This window comes from Galeopterus variegatus, unplaced genomic scaffold (genome assembly GCF_000696425.1).
Source record: "Galeopterus variegatus unplaced genomic scaffold, G_variegatus-3.0.2 Scaffold745, whole genome shotgun sequence".
Classification (NCBI taxonomy): domain Eukaryota; kingdom Metazoa; phylum Chordata; class Mammalia; order Dermoptera; family Cynocephalidae; genus Galeopterus; species Galeopterus variegatus.
The window spans coordinates 186,407-200,680 of NW_007726856.1; the positions used below are offsets into that span (position 1 = coordinate 186,407).

The window sequence follows — 14,274 nt, forward strand, 5'->3', positions numbered from 1 at the left end:
GGGGGGGGTGTTAACTGAATGTCAGGGAAAGCGGTCAAGAGCCAAAGAAAAGGACAGAATGAAGAGCCAGGTACTCTGAGGACACTGACAACAATATACCCTCTTTTGCTTCTGGATGAGCTGCTCCAGTTCCTGCTCCTTAGATAACAGTTTCTGTTCCAGCTCCCGACTGAGGGCCTGAAACCTCTCCGTGTCCTGCAAGCCAGAAAGAGGGACACGTAAGACCTAAATGTACCACACCTGGGTTCTAGAGTTTTTTCCCGCTTTAAACCTCAACAGCAGGGCCCATCCTTTTAGACTTCGGGGCTTTTCCCATAACTTCCCTTGTCCATTCATTCATTGATTCTGCACCATTTGTTGAGGATCTGCCATGTTCCTGGCATGGCCTAGGTGCTGAGGATACATCATTGTGACAGATAAAGGTCCCTGCTCTTGCGGAGCTTACATGTTAGTGGGAGGAGCCAGACAACAATCAATCAGAATAAACAGGTACACTATGTCATGTTTGAAGATGACAAAGGCCTTAAAAAAAATAAAGCAGAGAAAGAGGGACCAGTGGTGCCACGGGTGGAGGCACTGCAGTCATAAATCGGGAGGTGCTCAGAGTAGACCTGTCAGCCTGGCCCGCAGAGCCCGGCCCAGGGAGTGGACACTTACTTTCAGGAGAAACTGCTCCTTCTCGCTTTTGATCTGTTGTTCCATCTCCTCATAGAGATGCTGGATTTCTTCATCATAAGCAGCAATTTTCCTACAGAGGTGTAAAGAAGAGTCTGCTGGAGTCTGCACCAAGATTCTCCTGTCCTATGGTGGCAGCCCCTGGAGCTCAGATACCAGAAGCCCATCTGGAGCCATGGGATGGGGGGTGGCTGTGCGGGTCGGGTCAGCCAAGCAGCAGGATTGGGCCCTCAGGATTGGCTGGCCCGGCAGGCATGCAGCCACAGAGGCCCAGCAGGACCTCCTCGGGCTGCTGACAGGCTCTACTCTGGCTTCTCCCATCTGCCGGCCATCACTCACAGACGACCACAGGCGCCTCAGTGAAGCGTCGCTGGATCCACCTTCTGTTACTCTGCTTTACTTCAAGCCCCAGATGCTGCATCGAATGGTTTTTCCTCATCTTCCTCACTCACAAAGGCGAGGCTCCTGCGAAGAAGCCCTGGGATTCCAGAGGAGCATCAGTCCCCTGGCCTGACCACACTCCAACTCGGAACCAGGTTGTGGACACACGGGCTCCTGGAGACTTCCCAGGCCTGAACGACATCGCGACAAGCCTGGGTCAGAACACACCAGTCCCAGAATTGGGGAGCAGCAATGAACTGTTCACACCACTCCCGGGTGTGAACCAAACCAGCCCGGGGTCAGAAGGCTGCGCTCTGCTCCCAGAAGCAGCTCATCCCTCAGGGTGACCTTGGGCAAGTGCTCTGCCTTCTTTAGTCCCCACCCTCACACCTGCCCCGCATTCCTCCCAGCACTGTCATGACCAACAAACGAGAGCATGGATGCAAAGAATGAATGCAGGGAGTATTTGTCATTGCAATTACTACCGTGGGCTGTGGAGGGCAAGGGCAGTCTCCCCAAAGGGAAGAGAGTCTTAGTTTCAAGAATAACAGGGCTGCTGGGTTTGGAAAGGCTCAGAGGCAACAGGGAAGATGAAGAAGAAAAAGCTCAGTCAGTGAAACTGTCAGACCAATCGAATGGAGATGCAGGCTCCATGTGCGCCAGAGCGGCAGAGCCAAAGGCCTGTGTCTGCGGGAGCTCTGTGCTGGCTGTGAGAGGTGCTCTAAAAAGATCTGCGCAGATGGCACGTGGCACTCCAGCTCAAAGGAAGGAGACAGCCAATCGTGTTTGCGTATTTTATACTTCTTTGTCCCCACAGTTTCTAAGACCCCTCATATTGTCTAACACACACACACACAGACTGAAATCTTCTCCTTGAGGATTTCCTCATCTATTCCAACCCTCAGTGACCCTTTCTCTGAACACCTATGACACGTCTTCACTTGACCACTTTACCTTTAATTCTAAACAGTTCTGAACAATGGTTTCATCTGGATTCATGCTGTCTCGACTAGGTTGTGCACACCCAGACATTTATGTCACCTGGAGGGCCTGTGCTCAACACGGCTAAACAGTTCTGAACAATGGTTTCATCTGGATTCATGCTGTCTCGACTAGGTTGTGCACACTCAGACATTTATGTCACCTGGAGGGCCTGTGCTCAACACGGTAATGCTGAAAACCTGCAACTATTCAATCTACGACTCTGTGTACCAAGCTCAGAAGCTCACGGACCATACTGAGGGAACACTAGATTCCATGGGAATTGAAGAATGTCAGGGTTGGAAAGTCTGTCTGATCCAACCACCTATTTTTCCAATGTTAAAATCCTTGCTGAGATATCCTCATCAAGTATTTACCCAAACTAGATTAGAACACCTCCGGCGATAGGGAACTTGCTGTTTCTCCGGGCAGCTCTTTCATCTTTGAAACATTCTGGCTCATAGGAATCTGTCATTGCATAACTTCACCTCTCTTCTGCACAAAGCCCTTCATATGTTTGAGAACAGCACCAAGACTTCAAGGAGCTGCCTTGGGTTCAGGCCAACTCTCTCCGCTTCCTCCACCTGCATCTCACATGGATTTTTCTTGTAAGTCCCTTCACCGTCCCCTTCACTCTTCTCTAAATGGGCTTTCATTTTCTTTCTCAGGCTATGGAGCCCCAAACTGAATGCCCAGTGGATGAGCCTGATTAGTACGGATTAGAGCTGACTATTGCCTCTCTCGCTCCAGGTGTGGCATATCTATTCACGCAGCCTAAAATCGCATTAACTTTTCTTGGCAGCCACATCATAGTTGATAAATGCTGAACCTATTTGTCAACTAAAACCTCTAAGTCTTATGTCTGAGTGACTGTTTTTGTTTTAAAGACGGTGCTGCTGAATCATGTCTCCCCCACCTTATGCTTCTGCCATTGGCTTTTTGGACGCAGAGCAAGATCTCAAATGATTTCATGTTTGTTAGCTTCAGTCCCTGTTTCCAGCCTGTCACTTTATTAATGAATTCCAATTAGTCCTCTAGTGTACACAATGACCTTCCAAGTTTTGTTAATATTTTAAAATTTCAATCAGAATGTAAGCTAAACAGTCTATAATGTTGGTTTTTATGATTTAATTTATCTGAGAGTTATTTAGAAGAGTGTTTTTTAAAATATACAAATTATTGGTTCCTAGTTTAATTGTATTATAGTAAGAGTAGATACAGGAAGGTATTTCCCTTTTGGAATCTATTAACCTTTCCTCTGAAACCAAAAACATTATCAATTTTTTGCATAACTTCTATGAGAAGAATGCATGTTCTATTTGTAAGGCACACAATTCTACATTCATCTCTTAAGCTTACTAGTTGATGGTTTCAAATACTTTGTATCTTTAATGTACTTTTGCCAGAATAATGTGTCAAATCTGATATAAGTTTGTTAAAGTCTTCTAAAAGTTTTCTAACGTCTTGTTTTTGCCAAATTTTCTTTGTTTCTCTAAAAGTTTCTGCCTTATGTATCTTGCTGCTATGTTATTAGTTGCTTAAAATTTTATATATGTTGTATCTTCTTCATGGATGAAACTTTTTTTATTACTACAAAATATTCCCCCGTATCTTTCTTTAGTCAGGCCATTGGTAAAAATGTTGAACAAGGCAAGGACAACGACCCGTAGTAGAGCTCTCCAAGCTATCAATTAATAACACGTGGACCTAACCCTTCAACCTGTCTTCTACCAGCCATTCTCACAACTCTTCCCTCCAATCCCCCTGACCTCAGGCAATGTCTATTTAATTATTTCACCCTCCAAATACATGCATCGGGTTAAGCCACAGCCTCAGTCAACTAGAGCCCTTGCTGAGCATCTCTCCACCCCAAGACAGGACTACAATTACAGATAGGAAGGGCACCCCGGGGTCTACCTTTTGCAGGCCGGTTCATTCTGGACGAACAGGCTAGAGCAGCATTTCTCAAAGTGTGGTCCATGGCCTGCCTGCATCAGAATCACCTGGAATGTGTGCTACGCTATGACGCACATAATGCTAATTTAGACTCTATGGGGGAGGGTCCAGAGGCACCTTTTTATTAAAAGGTGGGAATGTATCTTTTAATAAAAAAAATCCTCCGGTAAGTCTGAAGCATGCCAACATTTGAGAACCATGCAGCCAAGGCCTTCCACAAGGTCTTTGAGAGCCCTGTGGAAGGTAAGGCCACCTGCCATAGATACCGATGATGCTAAACAGGCAGCCAGGGTGGCACTCCCAGGCTACTGAGCTGCAGAGGATGGAGCCTGAGCAGGCTGTCAGAGCTTAGCTTTTGATCTAGAAAACACTCCCGTTTGAAGAACTCAAAGCACTCCCCAGACACAGCTTATTTAATCTTTACCCCCAAAACTTTAAAAATGCAGGCCCTAAGCCCCCACCCTAGACCAAGTGAATTGGCCCCTGAGGGTGGGACCCCAGCATCCTCAAGTGATTCTGGCGAAAGGTCTGCATCTATTGCTGCCTCTAAACAGTATCATTCTGCATCCCCTGGAGGTCTCAAGCTTTTTTTTCCAGAAAAAGGTAAATGTAGAGAATGCTTTCCATGGCAAGTACATCGCTAATTCTGATGGCTGGAAGTTCTTCCTAGTGTCTGCACCAGATCCTTCATGCTAGAACGTAACGTTCTTTGAGGTTCTGCACTGTGGATGCAGAAGAGTTGCTCAGCTGAGATCTCACCCTCCTTCCTCAAAGAGAAGTGGAGGCACAGAGGGGATGCATCTCACTCTGGAAGTTCAACAGGGGAAATGGGTTCTAGCTCCAGCCTCCTGCATTTGATTTTGTCCCCCACCTTGCCTGAGGGGCTGTGGCCACTTCCCAGTGGACACGCAGCAGAGTTAGACACTGTACCCAGGATTCTGTTCCAAGTCTGAGATTTCCTCAGCCTCTGCCCAGAAGACAAGGGGGTGGAGACTGAGTGCTCATAGATAAGAATCCGTGATGATGAGGTGAGAAGGCCCCGGGTTACTTCTGACACTGCCCTGGCACACTCTGAGGTTGGGCAGGGGGTGGAGACTGAGTGCTCATAGATAAGAATCCGTGATGATGAGGTGAGAAGGCCCCGGTTTACTTCTGACACTGCCCTGGCACACTCTGAGGTTGGGCTTCCTGACGTTGTCTCCTATCCAGAGCTTTCCCAAGCCCTTGCCTGCCTGAGCAGCACCCTCCCCATCCTAGGACCTGCGGGTGGATGCGAAGAGGAAGCTGGGGTGGACGTCTTTAACTCACTGTGGCAGCATTGCAGCCACGGGGACAGAGAGTGTGTGTCCTGCTTAACCTAGCTAGGGCCAGTCTTCTCCGAGTTCAGTCTCATTTCCTTGGGCCTGTGGGAGGAAGGAACATGGCACGTGGCTGCAAAAAGAGGAGCGAGCGGAGGCCACTGCTGCCTGTGGCAACGCTGTCTGAATGCTGCAACAGCACGGGGGTTTTCTGGCCAGCTTTGTGCGGAATTTCTACAGATATAAGCTCAGCCTCATCACTGTGGTCATAAACTCAAGGGCAGGGACTCTGAGTTCTATTTGCTTAACTCACAGCCTGGCAAAGAGTAAACACTGGTTAAAGGCCAGCTGCTGGTAACGTGTGGATTTACTCCGCCTGGTGCCTGTCCCAGGGCTGGACGCACAGCGCTCAGGCCTTGAGCTCTTGTCTCCATCTTCTGGGACAGGAGCTTATTTTCCAGACACTACACTGAATGTCATACCCTATACTGAAAAAGCGAGCTGGTGGAGGAGCCTGGGAGATACTCTGACAGCTCACCACTGCTCGCTCTTCCTGGGATTCTTCCAGATGCCATCCTGAACCAGGCCATTCCCAAGAACTTCCTCCCACACCCCTCTCTGAAACTGGATATGGCCCTGCCACGAACAGGCTCAAGCCTCCAAACTCACTTTCTGGAAGATGTCTCAGAATCACTTAACCTCACCCTAAGTCATTTGCAAAGAATCCCATTGAAACATTATTTTATACTCTACTGGGATATCCAGTTTCTTGTTTGACTTCTGAACTACAAGTGCCCTTATAGACCATCTGGCCCACCAGCAATGTGTGACCAACCTTTTTTTTTAGTAGAAGAGAATAAAAGAAACATTAATGGAAAACACCAGTGAATATCACATGTAGTAAGGGTGAGTACCATTTCACAAAACTTTTAAGTCGTACATACGTGTAAATGCATGGGAGTCACAAAGTAAAATGCATTTTCTCTGGTGGTCACAGTCACGGTTGAAAAACACCATCCCGTTCTCTCATGTTGCCAATAAAGAAACCGGTGCCCAGAGAGGTAAAGCAAGCTGCCCGAGGCCACACAGTTGGTAGGTGTCAGTGCCTGGGAAAAGCTCCTGTTCTTTCTGCCTCCTATTTCAGTGTTCTGCTCACTACAGCCTGCACTTCTCTGGTTCTGCACCCTCACCTGAAATGGGAGTGGCCAGAGAGCTCTGAGTCCCCAATCCTGTCTGAGCCCCCAAGCCAGGAGTGGGGCCTTGATCTGCTGACCCAAGGGCAGGTGTAGCTGAAGGGACATCAACTAAGGATGGCCATAAAGGGGCTGGAATCTTTGGCACAGGCAGCCAAGAGTGGTCTTGACTTTCATCTCAACAACTTTTAAAGCAATCATTAAATTAGAGGCTTAAGGACTAAAAGAGGCCACTTCAAGATGAATGCCAGGGCTAAGAGACTCTCCAGCAAGTCAGGGGCATTTGTCTCTCCCTGCAGGAGTGTAGGCCAGCAGAGGAGGTCCTGCAGATGAGATCCAGGCCATGGGCTGGGTAATTGCCCACCCATTCAGGCTGCAATTACCCTCCATAGAGAACAAAAAGAGTAACCTCCTCTCTGGAAGAGGCTTCCTGACTTTTGCTGTGGCTCCTCCAGGTGATCAATGCTGGGTCAGAGGAGAGTGAGGGTGAGGTAGCATCAGAAACTATTCCAGCTCCCTCGTTTTACAGATGGGAAAACTGAGTCTCAGAGAAGCCAAGAGACTTGAGCAAGGTCACGGAGCTAGCTGGTTGCAAAGCTACACGTGACTCAAACCCTACCCGATTCCCAGCCCCCACTTCTCAAATCTACACACAAAGCACCTGCACATCTTTTAAAATGCAGATTCAGTAGGGCTGAGGAGAGGCTTGAGATTCTGCATTCCTAGGATGTCTCCAGGTGATGCCGGGGCTCCCGGCCCATCGACTACACTTCGAGGAGCAAACCTCTACACCATGTGGTCCAGAAGAATAAAGCGATCGTTAAACGTCCCTGTGATTACAACAAGGCTCAAACTCTACACTTCAGCCAGACAGATCATCTAATACTGACAAAGATACTTATTTAAAAAAATAATTGTTAGGGCCGGCCCGTGGCTCACTCGGGAGAGTGCGGTGCTGATAACACCAAGGCCCCGGGTTCAGATCCCATATAGGGATGGCCGGTTCGCTCACTGGCTGAGCGTGGTGCTGACAACACCAAGCCAAGGGTTGAGATCCCCTTACCGGTCATCTTTTAAAATAATAATAATAATAATAATAATTGTTATTATTTTGGCACTCATTAAATACTTAGGTACTAACACTGTTCCTGATATTTACATGCATTATCACATTTAATCCTTGCAGCTCTTTGAGATGGATGGTATTATCATCTCTATCTTACAGATAAGTAAGTTGAGACTCAGAGAAGTTAAGTAACTGGGCCTAAGTTGCACAGCTAGTAAGTGGCAGAGCCACTTACGTTCAAACTCAGTTCTCTCCGATTCCATGACTTAATCAGCTAAAGGCTACATAAAAGTATATCCCTCAACCCTTCCCTTCTCTGAGCCTTGGAAGCCTCTCCCCAGAAGCCTTTTAACAGTCCTCTAGACAAACCATGTCTCTTGCAGCACTACTTGGCCTCAACTTCCTCACAATGCAGAGTCCTAAACGTCTTTTTTCTCCAGACCTATATACATATACCCAGTGGACTTCAACAAGCGATTTTTAGAGTTGATGTGGGAGAGGCACAAGATGAAAAGGAGCTGGGCTCAGGGTAACATGTAGACAGATGATCTACACAGCAGGACCCATGGTGACCTCTTCTCTTTCAGTTAGGGGCTGGTGTGCTTTCTCTAAGGCCACTTCAGCGTAGACTCTGAAGCACTGCCACATAGGAGGTGGCACTGGGCACCACCAAGCTTTGCTGAGAACCATCTGAACGGAGGGGCAAGTGGTCTGTGGAATCACGTAGCCATGGAACTGTTGAAGATGCCTACAGCTTATGAACAGATCTCCGGGCATGAACAAGAGTGCATGGCAGAGGCACGGGGATGGGGGGTAAGGGGGTTCCCTTTCCACGTGCTTCCAAGCTCCATCCAAACCCAGCCCTGTGTTTTGGCTTCACCTTCAAAGTTATGAACCATCCTTAGTGACACCACATCTAATTCTGTTTTTCACAAAATGAGAGCTCATTGCTATCAATGTATGTTGAATGACTGTATGTTAAATGACTGTATATAAATGTATGTTGAATGGCTGTGAAAAGCACATTGCCCATAGTCACACACTAATTCCCATGAGGGGATCAGTGTCTATCTGGTTTGCCCCCAATTCTGTGATGCCCTTGCCTGTGCTGACTCTAGTTCCCTTCTTCAGCAGTTCCTTCAGGGTGACTAGGAGGGGAATGCAGCAGGACGATGGACACCTTACAAAACGCCACCTCTGCAAAGTGGGCTCATTGGAGCTGGGGGAGCACCAGTGTGCTGGGGCCGTCCTGCCCAGGGGCAGGCTGAGAGGTTTCTTCTGGCCTCGGGCCCCAGGCTCTCTCTCTGAATCCTGGGTCTGCCACGTACAAGCTGTGCATTCTGGGGCATGCTACTTAATATTGCACTGTCTCATGCAATGTCCTCATCTGTAAAATGTGCATAATTATAAATAGTCCCTATCTCAAAGGGTTGTTGTGAGAATTAAATGAGCTAGTGTATGTAAAGCATTTAGAACAGCGCCTAGTGTATGGTGAGCGCTTAATAAGTGTGAGCGAGGAATTAAAATAGATACGTCGTGACAGCCAAGGCCTGGCTGCACTCCGGTGCACAATGACAGCGTGTTCCCACGGCAGACCTAAGAGCCAGTGCACTTTGTGACTCCGCTTTTCACACACAGGTGTGGGGAGTGGCTGGGACAGGGCACCCACTTTTTTAGGGCACACTCCAGTTCGTTCTTCTCCTCGTGGGCTTCTTGGAGCTGGGAGAAGATTCTGGTCAGGAAATCCTCGAAGTTGGACAGTAAGTGAGGTTCGTCCTTCTTCAGCTGCAGCCAGAGTTGCCTGACGTCGCTTTCACTGCAACAGAAGGAGGGATGTTAATGTGGGGCTCCTCGAAGTTGGACAGTAAGTGAGGTTCGTCCTTCTTCAGCTGCAGCCAGAGTTGCCTGACATCGCTTTCACTGCAACAGAAGGAGGGATGTTAATGTGGGGTGTGGAAATGAGGCTTTTTGGGAAATGCAGAGGTTCGCAGGTATGAAACGGACCACCAGAAGCATCACCGTGATCACGACAGAGAGGACAGTAGCTAGCATTTATGGAGTGCTTGCTGGATGCTAGGTGCTTCACGAATCAGCTCACTTTGTGCCCACAGTCACCCTGTGTGGCAGGTGCCGCTGCACCCCATTTACAGGAAAGGAGCGTGAAGGGAGGTGTGCTGTGCCACAGTCACTCGGCGCTGACTGATGGTGTTGGGTCAGGCCAGGGCTATCTGGCTTGTGCTGGCCGCCTCAGCCACCTGGCCTGCTGCTTCTGGTCCCCCGTGTCTTTCATGATGGGCAAGTGGAGCTGAGCACACACAGCAGCGTGCTCAGGAGCATCTCAAAATGCCAGGAAGCAGAGAGGAGGACGGGAGCCCGGTGCACCGGAGGGCAAGTGCCGTGGAGCTGAAGGAGAGAGCATGTCACCCCCAGGAAGGAGGGTCCACACTGCTGAGAGGTACAGACATGCCATCTGATGGATGGCAGAAAGCAATTGTCACTGCAGCGTGCTCAGGAGCATCTCAAAATGCCAGGAAGCAGAGAGGAGGACGGGAGCCCGGTGCACGGGAGGGCAAGTGCCGTGGAGCTGAAGGAGAGAGCATGTCACCCCCAGGAAGGAGGGTCCGCACTGCTGAGAGGTACAGACATGCCATCTGATGGATGGCAGAAAGCAATTGTCACTGAGGGGGAAATGGAGGAGAAGCGGCAACAACCCACTGAACCTGGTGGCACCAGGGATGACTGGCAGGCAAAAGGAAAGGAAGGGGCAAGTCTGAAAGATGTGAGCAACGTGGAAAGACAAGTAGAGTCGGGAGGCTCGGAGCAGGCAGAGAGACAAAGACACGGAGTGACATGCCCAGAAACAGGCACACAGCACACAGCAGAGACACATGGGTCACCCCGACCACTCAGAGAGAGGACCAGGAGGAGCCATACACCATCCTTCCTTTCTGGAGAAACTCAAAATCTACAGCCAATGATCAAACTTAGTCACAGATAAATCTGATTCGTACCCCCATTAATTCTAACACCAGTATGATCTGAGGGCAGCTAAGACTGGGATTCCTCAGGATAAAGAAAGAAATCCTTTGTGTGTAAGTAACAAGCACTGTATTTGAGAAGCTTTCCTGAAAAGTGATGTTCAATGGCGCCATGGCAGCAATGTTCTTGGGGTACGTTCACCAGTCTCTGCATCCAGCAGAGCAGAGGCCCCTGAGGAATGAGCCTCCCTCTGGCTAGTTGCCTGACCACCGTCTAGTCCTACCTCCCACCCCCTTCCCTTGCTCACCTCTCCCACCCTTTCCTCCTTCCATCTCATCCAAACATCTACCTACTCATTCAGACCACCCATACATCCTTCTGTCTGTCCATCCGTCCATCCGTCCACCCCTTCCCCCACCCACCCAACAAGCATTCATCATTATCTGTTATAAACTGAGCACTGTACTGAAAGAATATGGGAAACAAAGGAAGGGAGATAAGGAGAGTCTCTGTTTCCCAGAACGAGTTCCATCTTCCCCACACGGGGCATGTCGTGGGCGTCCGCTTCAGCGTTGGTAAAATGTGGACGGCGCTCAGGGCTCACAGATGAGAAGGTCTCAGGGAGACAGCACGGTGACCTCCCATTTCTGTGGCTGGCTGCTCCTTGCTGTAGTCTAAATGTTGTGTCCCCCTCTCATTCACATGTTAAAATCCCAACTCCCAAAGGGGATGGTATTAGGAGGTGAGGCTTTTGGGAAGTGATTAGCTCATGAAGGCTGAGCCCTCGTGAACGGGGTTAGCGCCCTTATAAAGAGGCCAGAGGGAGCTCATTTGCTCTTTCCTCCATGGAAGGACGCACATAGCGAGGAGACTTCCTATGAACCAGGAAAACTGACCTCGCCAGACACCAAATCTGCCAGCGCCTTGATCCTGGACTGCCAGAACTGTGAGAAAAAAATTTCTGTTATTTATAAGGCATCCATGATTGTTTGTTACAGCAGCTCAAATGGACTAAGACACTTCCTCATGAATTAAATACATTATAAAACCAAGGTATGTCCTGCCCATGCTTTGGGTTTTCTTTTTCTTTTTTTTTTTTTCATCATCTTTTTTATTTAATGGTGGCTGGCCAGTCCAGGGATTTGAACCCATGACCTTGGGGATTATCAGACTGTGCTGTAACCAACTGAGCTAACTGGCCACCCAGGTTTTAAAATATAAAAAGTAATAAAAAAAAAAAATCCAGGTCCACCTTGCTAGGTCTGTCTGTCCCTATCTGCCTGCATCCTATTTGGAGCCTGGCCGAGTAGCCAGTTGGGCTAACGCCTCCAGAGAGATGTGCAGACCCACCCGACCCTCTCCCAGGGCTCTTTGAACCACTTGGCCATGGCCACGTCACCCACCCCAGATTGCTGGAGAAAGGAACAAGTCTTTTAACTTCTGATGAAAAATAAGCCAAGGTCCACCAAGCTGCCAAGTTACTCAGCCAATCAGACCACCCAGAAATGTCGGGAGTCCAGAGGTACAGTCTACCACAGCTGGACCACACGGAGGCTGCCCGTCACGGGACAGGCTAGAAGGGTTCTGGGAAGTCAGCCCATCCATCTCTCTGCTTCCAGAACACGCAAGCCGTTTTGGTGAGCAAAAGCTTTAATGACCTCTAACGTCTTCGCAGCCTCCTCTGTTTCCTTGTCGGGGGTGCCGTGGTCATGACATTTCCCTCATGCTGCAACTGAAGCCCACTTCAGTGAGGATGGAAATCGCTGGTCTCCATCTTCTGTGTATCAGTTTTGACAGACCATGCTTGAAACCTCCCCAAAGCCTTCTCGTCTGCAGGATATCCCATTTCGGCTCAGTTCTGCACAGGCCTTTGACACAGGTCCTCAGAGTAGCATCTGGTGAACTCTGATGTGAGAGCCCTGCCAGGAAGGAGGCCGCCCCGAAGTGGGGCGGGCAGAGGGGCCCCTTTCTTTCACTGCAGTGCCTTGGCTCACCGCACTGCCCTCTCTTCCTTCCCCTCCTCAAGGAGGAGGCTTCACAGGGCCACTGGCAGCTGTCACTGTGCCCTGGCCTCCCGTCCTTGGTGAAGCTGAGTCGGGTGTCTGACTAACGAGCTTCCCACCTGCCCACCTCCACCCTCTGCTCACCCACGCCTGCGCTGGCCCCTTCTAAACCTGCAGCAGAGCCACTGCTACTGCCACCGCTGCAGCTGGTGTCAAATGTCACTTCCTGTCCAAGGCCTCACGCCAGGCTGTCTGCTAGACTTTGCCTGTCCCCTCTTGCCCAGCACACACTTTTGCCAGCCCTTCTCAACTCTGACACAGTCTACCAAATGTTTGCTCAAACACACACAGAGTTTTGGCCTGCACGTAGTGTGCGGGCCCCTTCTCGCTTGCTTCCTCTTTCTCGTTCTCCACCATAGTCCCTTTTCTTCCCAAGCTCAGGAGACAGCAGCTCCAATCATTAGGCTACACCCACCTTCCATGAAACACACACCCAGCCGAAGGCCTAGAGACCTCAAAATGAAAAGGCAAAGACTTTTGGGGCCCACTGTTTTGTTTCTACTAACTACAACATTATTTTTTATTATTTTAATTATTTTATTTTATTTTATTTAAATGCCAGGGCTCAGATCCATGTGTCTCTTTATTCCAAAGCACTTTTTTGGGAAAAATAAAAATTAGGGTATTATGTTTTGTTTGAAATTCTAGTCATCTAAAATTTTTAGCTGAGCCACCAATTATCCAAGTGGTGGTCTGGTAAAAACTGGTTAATCTCCTGCCTCAGCTTCCTAGATGGCTTTGCTGTTTGGTTTGCTCAGGGACATAAGGTGCAGCAAACGCTTCCACATGGGTGGCCTTTGCCAGGAACGCACCCAGGATGCGGGCAGCCGGGATGCACTGTCGCCCCAGAGACCCAGGTAGAAATGCTGGTGCGCTGACATGATAGGAAGCTATAGCGAGAACTCACTGGAAACCCCAAGGGCGTGGTACAGACCTCTGATGTGTGCACACCCCTCGGGAAGCCAGGCTGAGCCAAGGACTGTGATGACAACGACAGCAGGAAGTGAGCAGAGCAGAGAGAGTGGGAGAGAAGACTAGGAATGTCTCCCAAAGAAAAGAATGTAAAAAGCAGGGACTGGTCATTGCAGAGGGCAGTTTGCATGAAGCAGAGTCCTAGCTGGCAGCACCAAAGTGGGGACTGGCCCTGAGTGTTGACAACCATGAACTACTGGACAGGGCCGATGAAGAGGCTCCTCCTAGACTGGGCTCCATCCCCCAAGTCACCATCACCACTTACTCTTCTAAAACCTTTTGGGCTCCAAGGTTGTCCATCAGCATCTGGAACTGGGCTTCCTCATCTTCGTCCATGTCTCCCAGATACTCCTCCCCTCTGGACTGATACACGTTCTCTCCTTGCAGCTGGGCTGCTGGTTCGCCTGCGTCTTCCTGACATGGGTTATTCTGGCTGTAGAAGAAGTGACCTGGGGGGTGCACGGCACAAGGACCTGAACGAGACAGTACTCACCCTGGAAGTGCTTAGCTTTCTCAGTTGTCAGGGATCATCTGAAGTCCACATGAGAGAATAAACAGGGAAACCCCCTATCACAATGATCCATGGCCGCTCGGTCCTGGATTTTGTCTTTTCCACCTCCATAGCATTCTGGCAGAGATGCTAGAACCTGGGAGAGGCAGACTGCATGGCAGGTACTATGGCTCCTTTCTCGTTCTCAATCCTCTAAAAT

The 14,274-nt window shown here is 49.4% G+C and overlaps 1 protein-coding gene across 1 annotated transcript in view; it reads right to left on the reverse strand.

The window, feature by feature from the left end:
* CRACR2A (calcium release activated channel regulator 2A) overlaps positions 1-14,274 on the reverse strand; it is a 65,945-nt gene that overhangs the window by 35,021 nt on the left and 16,650 nt on the right. Inside the window, exons 3-6 of the mRNA XM_008572017.1 lie at positions 13,830-14,013; positions 9,220-9,366; positions 658-748; positions 100-195 (exon numbers count right to left, since the gene is read on the reverse strand). Of these exons, the coding sequence (XP_008570239.1) occupies positions 100-195; positions 658-748; positions 9,220-9,366; positions 13,830-14,013 (518 nt within the window). The remainder of the gene's footprint in view (positions 1-99; positions 196-657; positions 749-9,219; positions 9,367-13,829; positions 14,014-14,274) is intronic.